Source organism: Andrena cerasifolii, chromosome 1 (genome assembly GCF_050908995.1).
Source record: "Andrena cerasifolii isolate SP2316 chromosome 1, iyAndCera1_principal, whole genome shotgun sequence".
NCBI classification, from domain to species: Eukaryota; Metazoa; Arthropoda; class Insecta; order Hymenoptera; family Andrenidae; genus Andrena; species Andrena cerasifolii.
This window is the reverse complement of record NC_135118.1, coordinates 22847686-22868587: the sequence shown is the minus strand read 5'-3', so window position 1 is coordinate 22868587 and position 20902 is coordinate 22847686. Positions and strand designations below refer to the sequence as shown.

The 20902-nt window shown below is 44.0% G+C and overlaps 1 protein-coding gene across 2 annotated transcripts in view; it reads right to left on the bottom strand.

The window, feature by feature from the left end:
• LOC143370484 (UPF0489 protein C5orf22 homolog) overlaps window positions 1-20902 on the bottom strand; it is a 683248-nt gene that overhangs the window by 553681 nt on the left and 108665 nt on the right. The window contains exon 1 of one of the 2 annotated variants that reach the window (XM_076815674.1): window positions 13403-13437. The exons of the other annotated variant lie outside the window; for it this stretch is intronic. Coding sequence (XP_076671789.1) covers window positions 13403-13422 — 20 coding nt within the window. The 5' untranslated portion in view covers window positions 13423-13437. Of the gene's footprint in view, window positions 1-13402; window positions 13438-20902 lie in introns of those variants that run through there. 2 annotated transcript variants of the gene reach the window in all.

Sequence of the window (20902 nt, the reverse complement as noted above, 5' to 3'; positions counted from 1 at the left end):
TTAATTATCATTCAAAGACGTGGATACTTGAGCGATACACGATTAACGTAAACGTGAAAGGGATACTAATCAGATTACCTGTTTTAATTAGGGCAGTGGAATGCGAACAACACTCGACTCTAGTTTTCCAGACACTCGTCCGTGATTGATTTTTAATCGGTAGACAGCCGCGTTAATTTAATCACCTTTTAATTGAATTCCTCGGATACCTGTCTCATGGTTGGCGGCCTTTGATCGAATATAAAATTTCCGCCGGCAAATACAGGTTTTCCAATCACGGTGGACAACGTTGAACCGTGTGCCCCGGTGCGATCTGTCACCGATATGTTGCCCCGTTTCGTTTCGACAGGTTCACCGTCGAATTCCCTAACAAACTTTGTCAATTACGCCGGCACTGTAAACTGTCGGTTGCGTGTACCCATCTTAATTGAACGGGCACGTTCGACACGGATAGATTTGTGTCGCAAATAACAGCCGAGCGTAAAATTCGGTCCGTGTATTACGTATCTAGCCATAATTTATACGCGCGGGAATTTTATTCGCAGTCCAGACGGTCGTGCGCTGGTACCTATGCAACGCGATTTCGGAGCTATGATTCGATTTTCCAATGGTATTAGTAGAAACACGTGTGCTCTGATCTCTTTAAATTCGATTGCAAGAGAAAAATAACACGTCGATTTCGGTAACAGAAAACTGAAAATGACGCGTGGTTTTTCTTTCAGCGATTGACTTTTAGTTACTGCTGAAAATAAGAATTATGATTTTATTAAAGAAACTTATAGAAATATTATTATGTATGACGTGGTAACTTCTCTTCTTGCTAGTTATGCAAAAGAGGAACCTATAAAAAATGTGGAGCCCATTTGTCGATTCAATACTGTAAAATAGTATTCTATAATATCAAGAAGGGTTATTACGTATATTTAAATTTTCCTGATTTTCAAGGTACCCATTTTCTCAGGCAAAACAGTAACGAATGAAATAGGGGAGACTGTTGTACCTCGGGTATAGTGTATCTTGAAACATTGTCTATTACTGGATAGTGGTGCTATATAAACAGTTGAAACTCATTACAGGTTGTAGAGAATGCTGCTAGGTAACTCTAACGGAAGTTCTACTTGTCTGTGGTGCAACACCTGTGCGTAGTGAAATAAACAAATTTTTAAGCGACAGAAGTAAAGTTTTCGTTTCTGTAATTTTATTATTTAATAAGGACATTAAATTGTAGCTGTGACTAGTATTACATACATTGTACTCTACATCTCCTGGTGAGTTAATAAACATGCTTACTTCAATAGTTTTAGAGAACATCTAAATTTTGCAGACATATTAGTATAAATGTGCACCTTCTTGTACCTTGGAACACGGTCCAAGGTACACGATGCCATTTTTTTTTATTTTTTTATTTCGAATAATCATGCCACGAAGTAAAGAGGGTGTTAAGAGGGCTCCAACTGATCCAGATGTTTTGAAGAACGCTGTTCAAGCAGTTATGGCTCCTCCAGCGACTAAAATATCAATTAGGGAAGCATGCAAAGTATAATGTTAAATTAAACACTTTGTCAAGACTACTGACAAAATCCCGGAACTCAGGAAGGGCAACTTTTGATTATAAACCAAAATTCGAGAGTGTTCGAAGTACAAGAGGTTATGCTCCATGGTACATGACCATGTTGTACCATGGAACATTTTACATTGCACTGACATTATAATTTTTAACCTTCAATATCACTGTAAAGCACAAAAATAATTACAAAACGTTGTGAAGGAATATTCAATAATCACCATCATACTTTTTAATTTAAAAATATTCTAGCCGAAAAAATAAAAAAAAAAAGTAAAATGTAAAAAGTGTTCCATGGTACAACAGTCTCCACTACAAGTAGCCAGAACTTCTCATACACTGACCTTACCTATACACTTTGCGAACGTTAAGCTATCCAGTAACCAACGTGATTCTTACATCCTAAAAGGATTTCTTTCAAGTTCCCTTCACTGCAATTCAAGCCCGTCAAACACCGACACTCATCGAAAGTACGTATCGATGAAAACCAAACCCTCCAAATGCATCTCTGCCATCGTTCCATCTAACCAACCTCAGCCCTTCTCCCATGCGTCGACCAGCGTCACGCGTCTCCGCGACACCGCGATTAATCGCAGAACACTCCGCGCCAGGTACAAGACACGGAGACACCGGGGCACGCCATCGAGCCACAAGGCCGACGATTTGCATTTCCACGCGCGGTTTTCTTTCTCCACAGTGGCAGTCCCTTATCAATTAAAACGCTGCTTTACGCTCTCGTAAAGCGCCGGGGGCCGACGACAAGCCGCTTGAATCGGCGCTGGTATCGGGTGCAACCTCTCCTAATTATCCCCCTTCTCGTTCGTAGAAACAGGGAGGCTGGGCGCGAGGATGAGAAGGCAGGGAGACCGGAGGCCTGGCAAAGGCGTGTAAATAAAGAGGTTTATTTATACGCGTGCAATTAACCAGGGAAAAGTCTACAGAGTTTGCAGATGCAACCGGCGAGTGCATCGAGTAGCTACTTACCCGCACTGCAACTGCACAGTTGATAACGCTAATAGCGGTGCGTGTACAGCGGAATCGTCGTTAAAGCGACGTTATCCAGAAAATAGGGCGCATCCTTTATCGGGCGGACGTTTCGTCACGTTTTCAACCGCGGCAGCGGTATCGGGGATCTGATAACGGGGCCTAAAAGCACAGGACGCCGAGAAATAATGTCGTCGCCGTCGGTCCCGACGAGTTTGAAAGGGGATGCGTGTTCCTCTGTATCGGGGCATTTAAGCAGTGCTGATAAGTGACGATACAGGTTGCAGCGACCTGTCGATGAGTCTGGAAAAAGGTGAGTGGCCATGGCTTTTCGCGGTGAATACCTATGGTCCATTGGATCTGTGTGGAGGATTTAGTAGATTGTGATCGTTGAGGGATTAGAATGTGACTGGCAGGTGTACATGCGGCTCAGAGAAGCTCTATAGTGCAACTTAATTAATCTAATATTGAAAATTCTTTACTTCCCTACGCAATCAACTGGTTCTTTAAATTTCGAAAGCAGGAATTCTCTGCTCCCGCGACAGCGGCGATAAACCTGAAGAAGTAGAAGTTAAAAGCGAATTCCATTAAAGCCCAGCGAGATATTCCGAAAAACTGTGAGTGACGGGATCCGACCAGCCATGAAGCGGAAACCGTGACATCGTAGGCCCACGGTTTCATCGGCTGTTGCGGCCGCCTTTCAGCCGCGAGACAGGTGGTAAAACAGCCGCGTAACAAGAGGGAAATAGTATCCGCTATCGATTACGGCCGGCGTAGGTTCAAGAGCTGGATTTTCCCGAAACGGGCGACGCACGATTTCACGGGCGTTAACTCGAATCGGGGCGAGCCGTCGATGGGCGCTCGATCGCGACAAGATAAATGACCGTGTGTCCGGTCGACCAGCAAACCGGCACTATTCTCCCAATTATGTGGGGGTCTCCATCGACCCCAGTGTCCACCTGTCGCCGGGAACAGCGTGATTGATGGACCACACGCGAGCCGTACGCGCGCCCCTCACCAACCATTCCCTCCCGAGCCGTCCTCTCTTCTTCGTTCCACACGGGGCTGAAATTTCGCGGCATCGTGGCCGCGTGACGCTTTAATTGTCTTAATGTCCCTCTGCCTTTGATTGCGCGGCCACTTTGACGCACTGCCGTCACACCGACACGACGCGAATCTCCGCTGGATTCTGGCGAACCTTCCAGCCTCTTCTTGGCAAGAACTCTTTGCGCTCCGGCCGACCGTCGTGTCGGCCACCACGCGGTCGAGTTACTTCCAGCATCCTGTTCTGGTGGTACGTGACGCCATGCTGCTGGATCCCGTTTATTACTAGCGTTTAGGGGCATTCTGTTGTTTGGTAGTCGTTTAGTAGCGATGATTTAAAATGGCATTGACTGACAGAGTAAAAATACGATATGTAATATCCACGATACTTCTTGTTAATTTATATTTAGGTAGGGGAGACCGGGGCTAAAAGTTCCGATTTCGATAAAACATACAAATGACTGGGAAATAATGTAGTTATTCTCTTCGCTCTTGACTAATTTCTTGTTAAATTTATTATACTTTCTGATTTTAAGCTTGTATTTGATATATTGTAATAGGTTTTTCATAGAGAATAATTTATTTGTGGCTGATCGAAGCGGAACTTCTTACACCCTTGTGGGGCGAGTTGTTATCGCATTGGGGTGAGTTGTTACTAACAAGGGAACATCCCGAACCCGGACATTCAAAAAATTCTGAATCTTTGTGAATATGTAGGGAACTTCCTCCTGATTACAACGCAATTTTTGTTTGCTGCCCAAAAGGGGGTGTAATTGACCCCTGAAAATCCGGTTATTTTCCGACTTTGTATTATAACTCATGAAATATAAAATAATTTTGTTACCAAATGATAGATCTAATTAAAGGAAGTAACTTTTGTCTTAGAACTTTTTTTCTATCTTTTACAGTTCGCGAGTTATAACACAAAATCGGAAAATAGCCCAATTTTCAGAGGTTAATTTCACCCCCTTCGAGTGAAATTGGGCAGCAAACAAAAATTGCGTTGTAATCAGGAAGGAATCCCCGGGCGCTGTATAAGAAAAAACTATGAAGTCGACTTAAAACAAAATGTTTCATATCACTGGTGCAGGTTGGCGAATGTGCTATTAATCTATTACCGACTTTGATTCGTTTAAATTAGTCTCTACCAAGTTTTTATTAATGTTTTTAATGTTTTTCGTGAATTAAAGGTACAATTGGAATTAGCAAAGATGATTTCATAATCTTTGCGTGAGAACTTTTTTCGTGAATTAAAGGGAATTAGCTTCTTTCATACATGAGTCATGTTTATGGGGGGGGGGGGGTTATACATTATATATAATAGTATGTAATATGTATAAGCATTAACATTAATGTATCGAACGATTAAACACTGACAATGAGAATAAAACAGAAATCATTCGGCGTAGAAAATCATTTGCAAATCCAAGAGCAAACGTTACTAATTGCTCGATATCTCGAGTTCTATCGATCATAATTAATAATAAATTATACTGGGCGGTTAGTGTAAATGTTGTTAACATTATTTGTCATTGCAATAGTCACTGGAATGGATATTTTAGCAGAAAATCCATTTTTGCCAAAGAATTCGGTGGATTTCGCAATTGTAATTAACCGTCGACCTTGTTTTGATCGGGGGACATCGTTTCTCAAAGGCTAGATAAGGAGCTCACAGAGCTCCATGTACTCAGTCGCGCGTCGGTCCTCCAAGCCTGGAGGACCTCCGGGGACCCTGGAGCTGCCGAGCCACCTGGACCTTCTCGACTTCCTGGACTTCCTGGACTGGCTGGGGACCTGGTCAGGGTTTCAACCCTGGTCCTTCCTCCACCCCCGGAGCTCCCGAACCCCCTGGACCATTGGGACCTACTGGACTTGCTGGACATGCTGGAGACCTGGTCAGAGTTTCAACCTTGGTTCTTCCTGCGGCCCCTCGCCCCCCTGGCATGGATTACCTTATTCGGTTGGTGCCGATGAAATTTTGGGGTTCGTTAAGCCATTTAAAATTTTATTATTCTGCCAAAGTCAAAACTGATTTCCCTCTCTATCTAATTGCTTTCTTCGATTGATTTTCATCATCTGTCCGATTTCATGCATTCCTTCCAGGATTTTTGAACGAGTCGTTCTATTTCGTGTATTTCTTCGATGGGTTTGCATGATCTGTCCTATTTCATGCATTTCTTCGATGGATTTACATGATTTATTCTACTTCGTGCATTTCTTCGATGGTTTGGCATGATTTATTTCTTTTCATGGATCTCTTCGATGATTTTGCAAGACTTCTTCCCTGGCACGCATATCACTGATGTGTTTCCTTTCCCTGCTCTCTTTGATGTACGTATCTCTACGATGGGTTTACATGATTTATTCTATTTCATGGATTACTTCGATGGGTTTTCATGATTTATTTCTTTTCATGGATTTCTTCGATGGCTTTGTATGACTTTTGTCACTCTATCGCGCGTCTCGTCGATGTGTCGTCATTCCATGCTCTTCTTCGTGTATCTCTACGATGGTTTTGCACGCTCGTGCGTGCTCTGCTATTAGTCGAAATTATCTCGATCGGCACCAACTAATTAAGTTTTTTCTTAGTTTCCTTCCAGGCTGACCACACCATTGATAACACAACGTACTTGATTGTTTTCGTTTCCAGGTTCATCCGTTCGCGGGGAAGAGAGTTAATAAAATAATATATTTAAATTTTTTACTTATCTGGTACGCGACTAATAGGTCCTTGCTTACACTCACACGATTCGCTGTCGCGGACGCTATTAAAGTGGGCGACAGAGTGGCGTGATCAACTCACACGGGAAAAATAATTTAAAGTACAACGCTCTTTTTATGTTGAAGATAGAGCCGTCGGAGCAACTTACCCCTGGAACTTTTAGCCCCGGTCTCCCCTATATAAAATGGAATGTCTGTCTGTATGTTTCCTATTAACTCCTAAACCCTTCGACGGATCTGGGCCTTTAGCACAGTTGGGTAGTCTCTAGGAGCTTGCAGAAAACATAGGGTACCATCTTCCTCCTGATCCCATACCCTTGACACTTTGTAGTATAAGAAGCTAATAAAAGAGACGATTAACGACAGAAAATATGTAGATGGATGTTGAAAACAGTGAAGACTACAGTCAGTGAGGGAGGATAGAAACTAGTCGATGAATACGTAGCAGTTATCAGTCGAACCCTTGAGTTACTTAAAGGATGCAGGTATCTGGTCATCCAGCATGGCGGCCGTCCAATCTCGCGGGCCTCGATTGCACTTTTCAAGGAACAACGCCCGTAGACCCGGGGTAATCCAACACCTCACCGAGTACGATGTTCTCTTCTTTATTCTGTCCCTCGATCCTCCTTTTTTCCTCTGTGTCTTCCTGCGCCCGCGGTCCCGATCTTCTTTTACGGTCGTCGTTGCTGAGCACCTCCCCTAGACGGCATCTAGTATCACCGACCAAAAAGAGCGCACCCCACGCTGCGACCCGTCCTACGGGCGCTCTCCATCCGGGCCATCAGCCCCAAAAATAGGCTACTTTCGCCTGGTACCTTACGACAGCGTATTTTTTCACGGTGTACGGCGGGACGTGCTCGGCGTTGTCCTCTCGTGGCTCACCATCATAAACAAAGAGAAATATTGGACACCCCGGGCTGCCATGCCACTTTCTCCTCCTTCAACAGACGGGGCAATTAATTCACCACCCCTCGTAACGTCCTCTTGGTCCTACACGACACATTATTGTTCATCGTGCTGCGCCTCCTGATGGGTCTGATGACACTGGAGGAGGCTTGAGTCTTTAATTGGTAATACTTTCACGCGCTTCTTCTTGTTTATTGCAAGCTGTTCGACTTAGTGCATTCCTTAATTGTTATCTGCTTTTAGGGTAAGTGTAATCAGATCCCTGAGAACTATTACATCCACTGTGACGATAAATGTCACTGTACTGAAGCCTCTGCGAGGAGAATCTTGAAACGACGTCGTTGCTCGCACATAGGACACTGATTTCCACTCTGCGCAAGATTATGTCAAGTACAGACAATAAACATCCCTCGATTTATTTTGTAAATTGGTCACGCTATTATTCCACACGATGGCACGGCTATATAAAATCATTTCTCGCCGGTGGAAGTTATGCGGCCCCTTAAGCCCTCAACGTTTCGCGGCCAGGATCCACGCTACTCAGAAGCGATTTGAGATTCAAATGCGGATAACGTGAATGGCCGGGCGCGATCGTATCTGTCCGTCAGACGGTTGCGTCTTTGACGGCATCATGGAACGCGGGAGCCGGTCAATTAAAGTTAAACGTCTCCACGTTTGATCCGGTGTGCTGCGTGTTGGAGTCATGGATGCGCGTCAGATCTCGACAGTGTGTTTCTATCTGGATCGAAGAAGAGGGGCTGGTGATACAGGGTAAACGGTTGTCCGCGATTCACTCCGTTCCACCGCCCGTTGAATGCGGAATCGCCGAGGCGAATTTGCATCGACGACGTTTGATGCACTGCTCGCCAGGAACGGGTACAAAATGTATGAACGGGGAAGCGGTTAATCGACGATGGATTCGAAGATAATTGGACCATTTGTAACATGCACCGAATGCTATTATTCTTTACCGCGAATGAGCTTGCATCCAGCTGAGTAGACTCATTTCGGATGACACTTTGTGGGCCATTGTAGCTACTGTCAGTCGCCGTCATAGTTTCAACAATTTCTTAATTAAATTTTAGGAATATTAATTTCGGGTTATCCTTGAACTTAATGATAGTCATTCGTATTCATATTTAAAACTAATTCCCTCGGAAAGAAACCCCAATACGAAAAACTTGCATTACATATATATAATGCATACGTTAGCTCCATAGAATTACATATGATCTAACTAATTCCTACATATCAGTTTATTGGTATGTAATTGTTTGTTTGCTCGTGAACACCTTTAAGAGTGTATATAACACACCATATGAGCAAGAATGTTTGGTTACTGTAGACTGTATATCCTTTAATTTTGAATTTCGGGGGTTTTAGATATGTTTCTACCTGTCAACGGTATTCACCCTTTTTCACCTCCTAAAAGCAGATATGTTGTTCACGGTTTACCTTAGTCTTATTCCAACCGACTCGCGAGTCACACGTTGTGCCAGAGCACGGTGACTTATTTTCAATAGCATAAGAAGTATTTTATATATGTTTCTAACTGTCCTTGAAGATGATCAAAACCAAGATCGAAACGTCGGAACCTAATACATATAATTAATTAATTGCAAAATAGCTTTGATGTATTATTTTAGTTTATTAAAATAATAATTGTTTTAATCTGACCGATCCAGTGCGCCGATACCATTGCAGTTAAGTTTTACGGTAGAAATTTAGTTTATTTATAATTCTATATAACTTATTGTTAATCGGTGATAACTCTAGAAGCCAGGGCCGCGAGAGCCTAAAATTCTTCGTCCATATAATAACTTACTTTCCACTACGGATTGAAATGCATAGCGCTCGCTTCGCTCAAGGGCCAAGCGGAGCCCAGATCAATCCTGAATATCGTCGTTCGATCCGACAAACTTGAAAAGCCAGCCAAGCCTCCAACATCCCAAGTCACGAAGCAAGAAACAGAGATCGATCGGCGGGACACTCGGCCAGGATCTCGGTGCCGATAATCTTCGCGCAATTTCGCGGAGCCGGTGGCCCCGAAGGCATCGTTCGCGTCCGACTCGAGCGCCGAGGTGATCCAGGGCAGAATCGGGCGAACGGTTTAAGAAACGATCTCGTAGTCGTGGCTCGATGACCACCCCCCGTCATTTACATATTCATACCCTATCGGTGGATCTCGATCAGCGATCCCGATAAAACAGTTTAAGCGCTAATAGCGCTCGCCCCGATGGCCAGGTCCTCCGACGTTCCCGCCAAGATAATCTGCCGTTCGTTGGGATTTTTAATCGGGCTCCCCAGGATTTTCCCCCGTCTCGAGTCGCGCGAGAAATTACACGCGCATATATACACGAAGAGTGGAAACGATTTCAAATGCATATACGAGGGCGGATTGGGAAACTTCAGGACCTGATATACAGAGGCAGTAAGATTATTTCTTCAGAGGTTAGTGAAGGGTTAAACCACAAAAGAACGGTACTACGCTAACTTGTGACGTCAACTTCGCAAAGAAATAAAGAGAAAGCGACCTGGAATGCTAACGAAAGGTATGCTCTTCCATCAAGACAATGCTCCAGCCCGCACATCAGCAGTTTCGATGGCTCAAATTCACCAGCCCGGCTTTGAATTGCTACCCCATCCTCCCTATTCACCGGATCTAGCTCCACCAGACTTCCCCTCACTTCCGCAGCTCAAGAACCACCTGGGAGAACAAGGATTTTCGTCGACTGCAGAAATTGCAGCAGCGGTGACAGAGTATTTTGCAGACTGGAGCGAGAAACTTTACCAGACCTAGATCATGGCTGTGAAACACCGCTGGACGAAGTGTACAGATTTGAGAAGGGACTATGTTGAAAGATAATTCGAGAAGATATATTCTTAATACATTCCTTCTGTGTTAGGCCGCGAAGATTTCAATCTACCCCCGTACTTAGCACGGTGGATGTATAACCGGGGTGTTTAAGGAAACGCGCTCTTCTGAACTGTCATCGTGCACGCCGCTGGTAGCCGTTGGTTGGCTTCGTTGTTTACCCACGTGCGACTGAACAGCGCGTTGAAATATCATAGGAGCCCGGGGGGTTAGAATAATGTTTGCTTAGAGAAGAATTGACCGGTGACCACGTAGGAGGAACACGTTTTTAGCTGACGTAACGCACGCTGAAAGGCGCGGGGGACTATTTTTGTAACTGTTACATGGGCGGTTGTTCGTCATCGAGGGAAGAGGGTCCCGGCTGCGTAGCTACCAGTTGGTTCTACTCCTGTGCGGAGGTGTCGTTCACCGTCGCAGTTTCCGCTGCTCGACCCGGAGACGCTGAGCAACCGGAGGGTTTAGACGCAGCCAATGACTTCCAGTTAAATGGAGTCTCTAGCCCTTACTACTTAGCAAGCATGCTCACCTAAATTAAGATGGAATTTTAGAAGTGAAATTATTGACAGAGAAAAGTGACGGAGACGTCCTGATAGCAGTGGTTAAAGTGAGCACTCTGCATTATTAAAAAGCAGTGAAACTTATTTGAGAATAATAAAACCTCACGCCAGATCCGAAACTATCCCATCGTTGCAGAGCCTCGGTGCTATCGCGTATTTCCCCCTGCAAAGCCCCTACTCCAGTTTCACAAAAATTCCATTCGCCTCGAGTGTCCTCGAGGAAACGATTTGAATATTTCTATCCGAGGATTTTACGGAAGAACATTCGCGTCGATCTGCAATGTCTCCGCCCCCCTCGCCCCGGCGTCTACGCGCCTCTTCGTTTATCGTCCCGATAAGAGAGTATCCCGGAGCAGATAGTGTCTACCAGGACAAGGAGCATTCCACGGCGCTTCAAGGAGGAGGAGCCCCGGCATTCCTCCTTCGTATCCATTTCAAAGGACAATGATCCAGCAGTGTCTTTGTGCGATCTGCAATGGAGTGGTCGGATTGTCGTTGATTACTAGCAAGGAGCGTGGGTGAACGGCAATGACAGGGAAGAGATAGGGAGAAACGGAGAGGAAGAATACCGCGGGGGAGGAGGGAGAGTTTTCGGGGGCGCTATCAATCACACGGGGAGGATGAAAGCCACGCGGCCGGCTCTGTGTCACCGTCATTCATCGCGAAATACCAGTCGAAATTCGAGCACGAATTGTTCGAAATTTTGAAACTTTAATTCAACGGCCGAGGGAAATCGTTCCGCCCGATGGAACGTCGAATATTGTGCCGCCGCGCGGCGTACACGGACGGCTGGAAATTATTATTCCCGCATACGGTGGGATATGAATGTGAAATCGACGGGCAGAGTTGAAGATTTCAAACGCGAACAATATCGCTGTGGAGTTACGCGAATTAATTGATGTCTGGTGTGACTGGATTTAGGAAGAAGCGGCTGGGGACCGGAAATCCTTGTGTAACATTCATTTGAACGGGGATCTTAAGTAGCTTACTACTCCAAACGTCAATTAACGATGGTATTCATAATAGGAATACTTTATAGCGGGAAATTAAATCTCGAAATTCTTTTATTCATAAAGGAGCTCCGCTTCAATTAATTCCTATAATTTCTGAAGCCGCGGATAAAAGTATTCGCGAAGTGATCGACACTAATTAGGTAAGTGGATAGCAAAGTGAAGCCGACCGAGGTCAAGGAACGTCTCCTCGGGTTAATTTGTACCACGGGTCTGGATTACTGGCGACTAGACGCTTTTACGCGTGATCGTTGCATCCGCGAATTACGTGGTATGCTCGGTCCTTAACGACGACACCTTTCTTCCCCGAGCGACACGGCTCTTGACCATTTTTTAGCTTGTCCCTTACATCGAATTCATGGCCGGAGAAGCCAGAGAGGACTCGACAGAATACCTTTGATGCCCCTTGCCTTGTCCCCCACACTTTTCTATTCGGTGGAATAACAATTAAGATTCCATCGTTCAAGAAGCCGCTGAATAAAACGATGCTTTTTCGTAATTTTTCTGGCCAGAGGGGGTCGATGACGAAGAGGACGGATTCGGTTCTCAAGCTGGCTAAACGGCGACATGGTTGGCGAACTCAAACTGCTACGCGCAGCCTAGTAATAGGATCTAGTTGGGCCCTTTGTCGCCGCTAGAACAAGATCTTCTACATAGATCGGAAGACGATCTTGGCTATCCACGTTTTTGCAGGTTGTTACAAACTTTTTTGAAATCTCATCAGCGTCTAGTCGACGAAGGAATCTAATACCCCCCGGCTCCTAGCTTTTCACAGGGACACGGCCGGGGTCGTGTTCGAACAGCGCGCGTGTATCCGAATATTATTTTACCTGAACGCAGGGAGGGAACGAATTAGATGTCCTGGGGCGACCGTCGGCCGGTTTCCGGTTACACGTGGGACCTCCAGAGGTCGGGGGAGTTAATAAAACATTGGCACCCACGGTCACCGTCCCTTTATTACGAGTGTAACATGTTTTTTACGATCCCAGTAATGTTGACTGAAATATTCTCTGTCATAATACGTCACTTGTTGGTATCGTTCTGAATTTGGGAAAAGATAACGCAGGGTTGACGAAGTTTGTCGTATTTTTGCTGTTGGTATCTGATGGTGCAGTACACGTCTTATTACTTCTCGTCGTTTAGTTAATACGAATAATTTATGTAAAATTTTATGATAAATAATGTATATCTAGAAGTTGAATGTATGTTACTGATCAACGCTGATATACAATAGGGATTGCATAATTACCGACTTTTTCAATTACCGGTAATTCGGTAAAATTTTTAATCAAAACCGGTTTACCGATAATTTGCCGGTATTTTTTAAGGTATTGAAAATATAAGAGTAAACATTACAAAAAAAACTGTTTATGAACTCTAATCGAGCATTATAAAAAATATATGGAAATAAAACTATTCTGAACATAAAATATAAAATGATATAACACAAAATAGATATATTTGTATGACTATTGACAATATTTATTAATATGGGTCGTCACCACGAAAACATTATTAATTACTATATTGCTGTATGTAATTTATCGAATCACCGGTAAAAATTTTAGGGTATTTCTCGCGATTGCAATCCCTAATAGGCAACAGATCTACAGTGAACGAACCAACAAAAAAAATATTTGAATCCATTTCCTCTGAATTTATATTCATTAGTTACAGTTAAAAAGTTGTGTAACGAGTCACTGCAACCTGACGGGATTTGATACTGTTTTAATTGTCTTACCCATGCGACGGCCTCCTCATTTACATTAGCACAGATCCTGATCGACGATCATTAAGAGATGATACAGTTGAAAGGAGCTCCGAGTGAAAGATAAGGAATTCGGGGCATGGGGATTTCGATGAGAATGTGGAACGATTTATACCGACTTACAGAAGTCGATCGACCGGTAATCCTACGCGGATCGAACCCTTTTCACTATCGAAACCCCATGTAATTGAGCCGTAAGCTCGAATCGCCGAACTAACGTTATATCCGTCGTTTACTTTTAGTTTTAACCAATCAACGAAAGAGCGTATTTAGTTAAAAATAATTCTCATCGCGGCATCGAAACCGCCATCAAACTGATCTGAACATTTCGATAATCATAAAGGGAAAAGGCGACTATTTAGAAACATACATTCTTGAATCTCGACGTTTGAAATGGGTCGAATGAAAATTAGAATGACAAGGGAATGCTGTCTTGAGAAAATCTTTGGTTTTTGTAAACTAAATGTTCCGAGAAGAACACAAATGAAGTGAACCTCGTTCGAGGTTCCAAATGCTTAATGAAAACACAAGTTTTCTTTCACCCCATTAACTAATTTTATATTACGTCCATTTCAACTAATTTAAAATTTCTTAATTCACGCGAAACAATATTTTATTATTTCCAAGTGGCACTGGCACGAGTTCCCAATGATATTTCCAACCCCACGATGAAAAATGTCATGGAACAGAGTGGATGTACACCTGAAGAGACAGCGAAACGTCTCCCAACTGAGGAGCGTAATAAATTTCCCGTGTCACACCATTTTCCCCCGAGGCAACGGGATCCTCCGCGAGACTACATTCCAGCTACAATGAATTTCGTATTGAGGGGCATGCACGTCATAGAAGGGGACAAGCACGAGTCAACCTTGGCTTCGAATTGACAGAGGTTCGCGCGGCAGTGTCAGAGGAGTCACGAGAGTTAAAGATCATCGTGAATATCGCGCGTCATGGATTTCACTGGAGGCGTCAATGTGCCTTTAGATAAGAGCGCGCAAGGAGTCAAGGGATCGTCACGGGTATCTATCACGGTGTCTATGGCGAAGCGATTCATACGCTAAAACGAAACTTCTCCTCGTCTGCTCTGCGATCTCTCGCGAAGTTTGCAAAAGATGCCGAGAGAAAGGTCCGTTCCTGCAGGCTTTATCGACAGGATCTTCGGAGGAGAGAAGGCTCCTACTAAAAGATATTTAAAATGCATCCTGAAACGTGGGTAATTGTGTGAATCATAAATATATTCGAAACTTAGGGATACTTGTAGCAGGAGATTGTTCCGTGGAGAGGAATATTGTAAGCTAAGGAAATATGTTTGAGATTTGAACCCAAGTGGTTGCAAAGAAATTAGAAAATAATACAAAATCTGGACTTGTAGACAGTGTTCCACATGAACGTATGTATGTAAAAGAAATGCGATAGAAGTTCTGTAAAACTAGCGTATTCCTTTTAAAACTCATTTCGAATTAGAGACGTATTGCGCATGTCTGTGGAACAAGAGGGCGGACGAACAGAGCTGATAAGAGAGAAAAGCCACGTGTAGCTTAAAACCTAATTGATTAGGAATGTTTGATTAAATTGTCACTCTCCTACATAAATCTTTGTGGAATAATAGCTTTTAACGTCGTTTCTTCTGTTTACAGGTAAGCGTGTGCAGTAGGTTAAGTTAAACTTTGTAAATAATTATAAATAATAAATTTCTTGTGTTCACAGAGAAACTCAGTATGGTTATTATTTCCTCGAGATAAATTAAAGAAAAAAGGATAACCTCATTACATGTATATTATTCGTATTCTCGAATTGCGAAAATAAAAAGAATTCCTCTGTCGGCGAATTATTACACACGTATGACAAGCGATATGTGGAACACAGTTGCAGGGTAAATTACTGTTATTGCAGATTGGAGGAAATTTCACTTGCAAACGGACGCGTAACCGTTCCGAAGAGAAGTATCTCAAGGATAAGGGAATACCGCTTGCCAGTCTACTTTCGCGTCATAGGTACAGCACATTTTAATTCCACCCACACCGAAGGTTCGTAATTTTCTCAATAACCAACACTGGGAGCAACCCCGTCATCCTTCCTCTTCTACGTGTCGCATTTAATCGAGGAAATTGAAAGCAGACAAGCAACGATCAAGACTCCCACCACCCCAGGGTCAAGTCAAAGTAACCGACACGATCAAGGTCCACCAATAAATAATCGTAGCTGACGAAACCGTGGAATAGCGAATTTCATTGGAGCGCGTATCGCGAGGACTACATTTCTCGCGTCATGTGGGCCAGCCTCGCCTTTCCCACACTTAGCATCCCGTGGTCATTCCTCTTCTTCTTCTTCGTTTCGTTCCATCGGTCTCCTGCGGTATTTCTACCCTGCAATCTTTCGCGGGCCCCGAGCCAGGCTAATTCTAGGGCACCGAAATGCATCCTCGCGGATTCGTACGGGCCGGGCCGAACGGACGAAGAAACGGACCGAGCAGCAACGACGTGCGGCGGTGTCTGCACGGTAAACAATTAAAATACTACGGCCAAGTCGGCGCGGTGTTCCGCCTTTCCCCCATCGCTGACCGTGGCTACGGAGATGAAGCTGCAGAGGCGCCCACCAGCAGCAAACGCACCGATGGGAATAACTGTACTTGGACGTATACGTATACACGCGAGAGAGGCAGGGATAAACGCGGGCCCCCATGCAACGAGAGCTGCCTCGTAAATTGTCTACGGAGGTTTTACGGCCCCCGTCTAATGCCCGGTGTTCAGCCCCGTACGGAGAAATGATTCTGTTTTTCAATTGCCGCTGACGTCGCGATGATTAGTGGGGCATGGGAGCCAGCCCGATGCGCCAACGCTCACGAATCTCCAGTCGATTCGAAGATGCGCAATCACGGTAATGCCTGTCGCGAGGAGCAGTTTTTCTTTCAGCTGCTCTTGGGAAACGATTGGTGTCGCAACGTGGCGGTAAGATCTAGGATGATTGCATACGGGGATGCTTTGCGCGCGATCCAATCGAGCTATTCCACGTCAAAACGAATAGATGACAAATTTAGTTTCACCGATTCTCTTATAATTACAGCATTTGTCGATAACATTGCGAAAACAAAGTATACTGAGTTTCAACGACCTGTGTCAAATAGTTTTCGAAATGTTTAATGTTAGAGTTTCGAAAATTGAAACGAAATTGGCTGACGCGTTATCACTTGAACTGTAATATCTCGGACATTTTTAAAGATAATACCACCGTCTTATATTCATTTTAAAGCTGAAGGAATTCTTTTTCAAAATATATATAGAATATTTTGTTTACTGTTCATAAACTTAACAGTAATCGATGTCAAAGATTCAAATCGCGATTTTACATCGTTCCCACCCACGGTTCGGCTTGAAAAAAATATCATTCGATTCGTTAAGTCTTCAACTAATAAATGCCATTTTAAAAAAAGTGGAGAGATTTTGGGAACAGTTAAGAAAAAATAAAACTTACGATAGTGCACACCGCTTGGAACTGCACGGATCCCATGGTCAGTCCACACGCACGCGTTTTCAAAATAATAGCCTAGCGTAGGAAAGTAGTTACATACGATTGGTTAAAAGAAATTTTTCTTTCAGAGTTTTCGGTATTCTCGAGAAAAATAGTAGGAATATCTGCTACCTACTATTCCTAATCTTTCATACGGTGAGCAGATATTCCTACTATTTTTCTCGAAAATACCGAAAACACTGAAAGAAAAATTTGTTTAAAAAAATCGGTGAAACTAAATTTTTCATCTATTCGTTTTGACGTGGAATAGCTCAATCGCGGTGTTAAATAAGGATTTTGTTTTATTTCGAACTATAGGCAGGCTCACTCTACGCTTCACCTCGGCACGTTTTATTCTTCACGTGCTTCTCTTATGCAGTTTGAGAATTTGACTCACGCCACGGATCGCCTCGACGGGACTCCAAACGCCGGATCTCTTCTCGAGGATATTTTGAGGAAGAGAGACGGAGTCGTGGATCGAATGTCGACGCTTTCGGTGACAGTAATTTTCCCAACGACTCAATAAAAATGTGAACCGAGCCAAGCTGAATGATTCAGATGGGTTCAGAAAAGAAGTCGGCGCCTGATCGGAAGCCTATCTTACAACCAGCTCCTGTTTGTACATTGTTTCGAAAATACCGCTTGGTGGAGTTGCGCAGGATAACTGGAAGATCTTGACGTAACGATGGAAAGGGTTTCGCGTTTCGTTGCTCCGTGGCATTTTGAAAGTTCGATAGTGTATCGGCGTGCACGATAATAGTCATCTCGAGGCGTTTCTACTGGAGGCAGCTCGCTTTGGTGCCGTGTAATTCGGATTTCAAGCGTCACGAAATATCGGGCTGCCTTCGTGCCGTGAGATACACACTCTCTCGGCCGTTTGCATAACGCGAAATTGCCACCTAAAATGACCACGCACGGTTATTATTTAAATTTCTCGCGGTCACACCGGGCATGACCTAGTTCCGGTGCGCGATTACACGCGAGAAGGAGGGCGGGGATGAAGTACACGTCAATAGCCCGCGGCGCGTCATCTTCGAGTGACGATTTCACCTCGATCAGCCGCTACCGCGATCAAGAGCTTGCGGTAGATCTCGCGTGACGAGCAGCGCTTGGTCGTCGTCACGATATGTATGTTTCGATTAATGGAACATGCGCGGACTTTTCAATCGTCCACCGTTTGCTATTTCACTTGCGCTTAATACGGCATTAACGATCCTAAAAAAAAAAGATAAAACAAATAGACAAAGCTATCGACTACCACGTCCATATTACTAATAATTCCAACGAACGTAATTATTCCTCCACCTCGAATCACTCCGAACATTATTCAAATCAGAAAAATCGTAAACGTCCCGTCTTGAAACTCTGAATAGGTTCTCAGAGCCTCGACGAGTCTTTTGTTTCACGCACCACTGTGCAAAGAATATTTTCCATTGTGAGCCCGTCACGCGCCGACTGAGAAACAAAAGATTCGTCAACACCTTCGTCACCCATCAAGACTTTTAAAATCATTCGTACACGATTGACAGCACGCGTGCGAAGTGGTTGAAAGCGTCTCGAAACCAATCGCCACATTCGTCGCAGCGAAACACCTCGATCGGTCTCTGGACTCGAGAAATTCTGTTCCCACGGAACACAACGCTCTAGCAAGCTAATCCATCCACATTATCACTCAATACCCTCCTAGCAGTCCTAGCGCGCGGCACAAGATGAACGTGCAAGCCGAAATTTTTTAATAACGACACGCATCGATCTTCCAGCACGAGCATCGGGGTATCGCGTCCATACTTCCCTTCTCCCGGCGACAACGAGCGCAACGACCGGAATGATCGAGGCGACCGAACCATCCTCGATCTCGTTGACGAATCATTCCCATCGATGATACGAATAATAGCCGATCCATAACGCCGGTATCGCAGTTTCGCGCGTGTTATCCGAATACCGGGGGCTAGTGACAAATGGCCGCTATCAGGATCGCGCATGATAAATTCGCGGCGATCACGTTGCTTGGCCGCGAGAGGCAACCGGTTTGTGACCGATTCCAGATCACTGCGGTGTAGGTTTACCCGGTCGCGGAAGATCGATCGATATTAGCCCATAAATCCCATTATTAATGCGCGCGCCGCCCAAGATGTTGATAAATCGCCGATGAAGGGTGAACGCTTAGCCAGTTACAAAACGGTCCTCCGAGGCCAGCCCCGTGAAAGATTTATCCCCCCGGCTCCATCGTCATTTGCGCGAACCCGCGCTCGCCATTCGCCCGCGTGCTTACCCTAATGACGCGTCGTTTTTTTTTTTTTTTTTTTTTTTCGCGATCGCGGAGAAGCAGCGGTTAAACCGGTATCGCCTGTCGCCCAGGAAATTATCGCGAGGCTGGCCCGAGTTTTGCGCGGTGGACACGCGCAGATGTCTCGCGAGCACGGTCCCCGTCAATCCAACGAGTCGGAAATTGATGGTTCGAGGTGGATGCGGGGTAAAAGATTCCCATGAGTTATGAGACCGATGGCGGCCGAGGTTTACGACTACCGTATATTCCAGTATTCGAGGAACTGCGTTCCTGGGCACAGGTTCTTCGGAGGTAGTTCAGGTAAGTTCAGGTAGTGCGAGGTAATTTCTTGTTTCGAATGTAGGATAAAGTGGACAATAATCGGCACCCTAAGAGGAAATCCCAATTGAAATGTCCATTTTTTCGGTGAAGTTTTTGTATGGTTTTAATTTTCGATTGGTATAATGATTATGGATTTTTGATTAAAATAAAGTTTCTTAAGTACCTACTATGCTTTTTATTTTGGAAATATTCAATGAGAAACAAAAACAGGCATAAAAGCACAATCGATGTGAAAACGAAGTTTAAACAGACTATGTCATTTACTGTTAAATACCTACAACATTTAGTAAATTTGTATTTCAGTCTATTACTTAATTATAAAGAAAATATACTTACACCTTATCAAGATTTGAAGAAAACTCTTGAAACTTAGTCTTTTTCCACCCCTACATTTAAGACTCTTTTCGCGATGTTCCCAGATGTAAAAGGTGTAGTTTAACTAACGGAATTCGCAGTGTTGTAGTGAAAGAAAAATAAGCAATTTTACTGAAGGGTAACAAAATTTTTTCAATCAAATTCATAAATCCGTTTCCTGTATAGTCTTTGTCAAAATGTGCGCTGCGGCAAAAAGACAAAAATATTTAGAAGCTAGAAGCCTACGTCTATTACACCACGAACAAAAAAGTCAAAATCGCAAAAAATTACAAAATGGTGGAGCACTGAAAAAAAACATGTTTTGGAGGTACAAAATTGGTTAATTAAAAGAAACTGATCGTCAGGTAATAGGGACGGGTTTTTCGTACAATAAATGCCCTTGCTCATGTCAATTGGACGCATAGTTTTCTCTGTAGACTGTCAACGCGGTTGAAAAACGTCATTCTGAGAAAAACGCGTTCAAAGTTCCGCTCGGTTCCGCAATTTTGCAAATTTCTTCATAAAATTTTGAGAGAGCATTCTTGAAACGTACGTCTTTCAGAAATTGTGAAAAAAGAAAAAATCGGATATTCTGATTTTTTACAGTGGTCTGCCTCTTTAATATTTGGCTTTTTAATCAGAAGTGCCAATGATTAGTACAGTGCCAGCATTAGTGCAGTTTACCCTAACCGGGGAAGTAACGAAGGGGGTTGATCACTGGAAGAACTCCGACCAATGTTCCGATTTTCGGAGACAAACCTTCAAGGATCATTGTAATCCAATTCGAATTTTAACTATGTAGTTATATAGCAGGTTAAATTCTGTACCAGGCTCAATCTCCGTGCAATCAGTCGCGTGTTGAAGCCATTATGCCAACGGGGTGAAAGCCTTTTTTTAGAAACTATCTTCGCCGATACCTTTCGTGTAACACCTATGCAGTAGAAACTCTTTCGTGCAAAAGTTTTGTAAGAAGAAAGGGGTGAACGAACCCCAACCCACGCCTC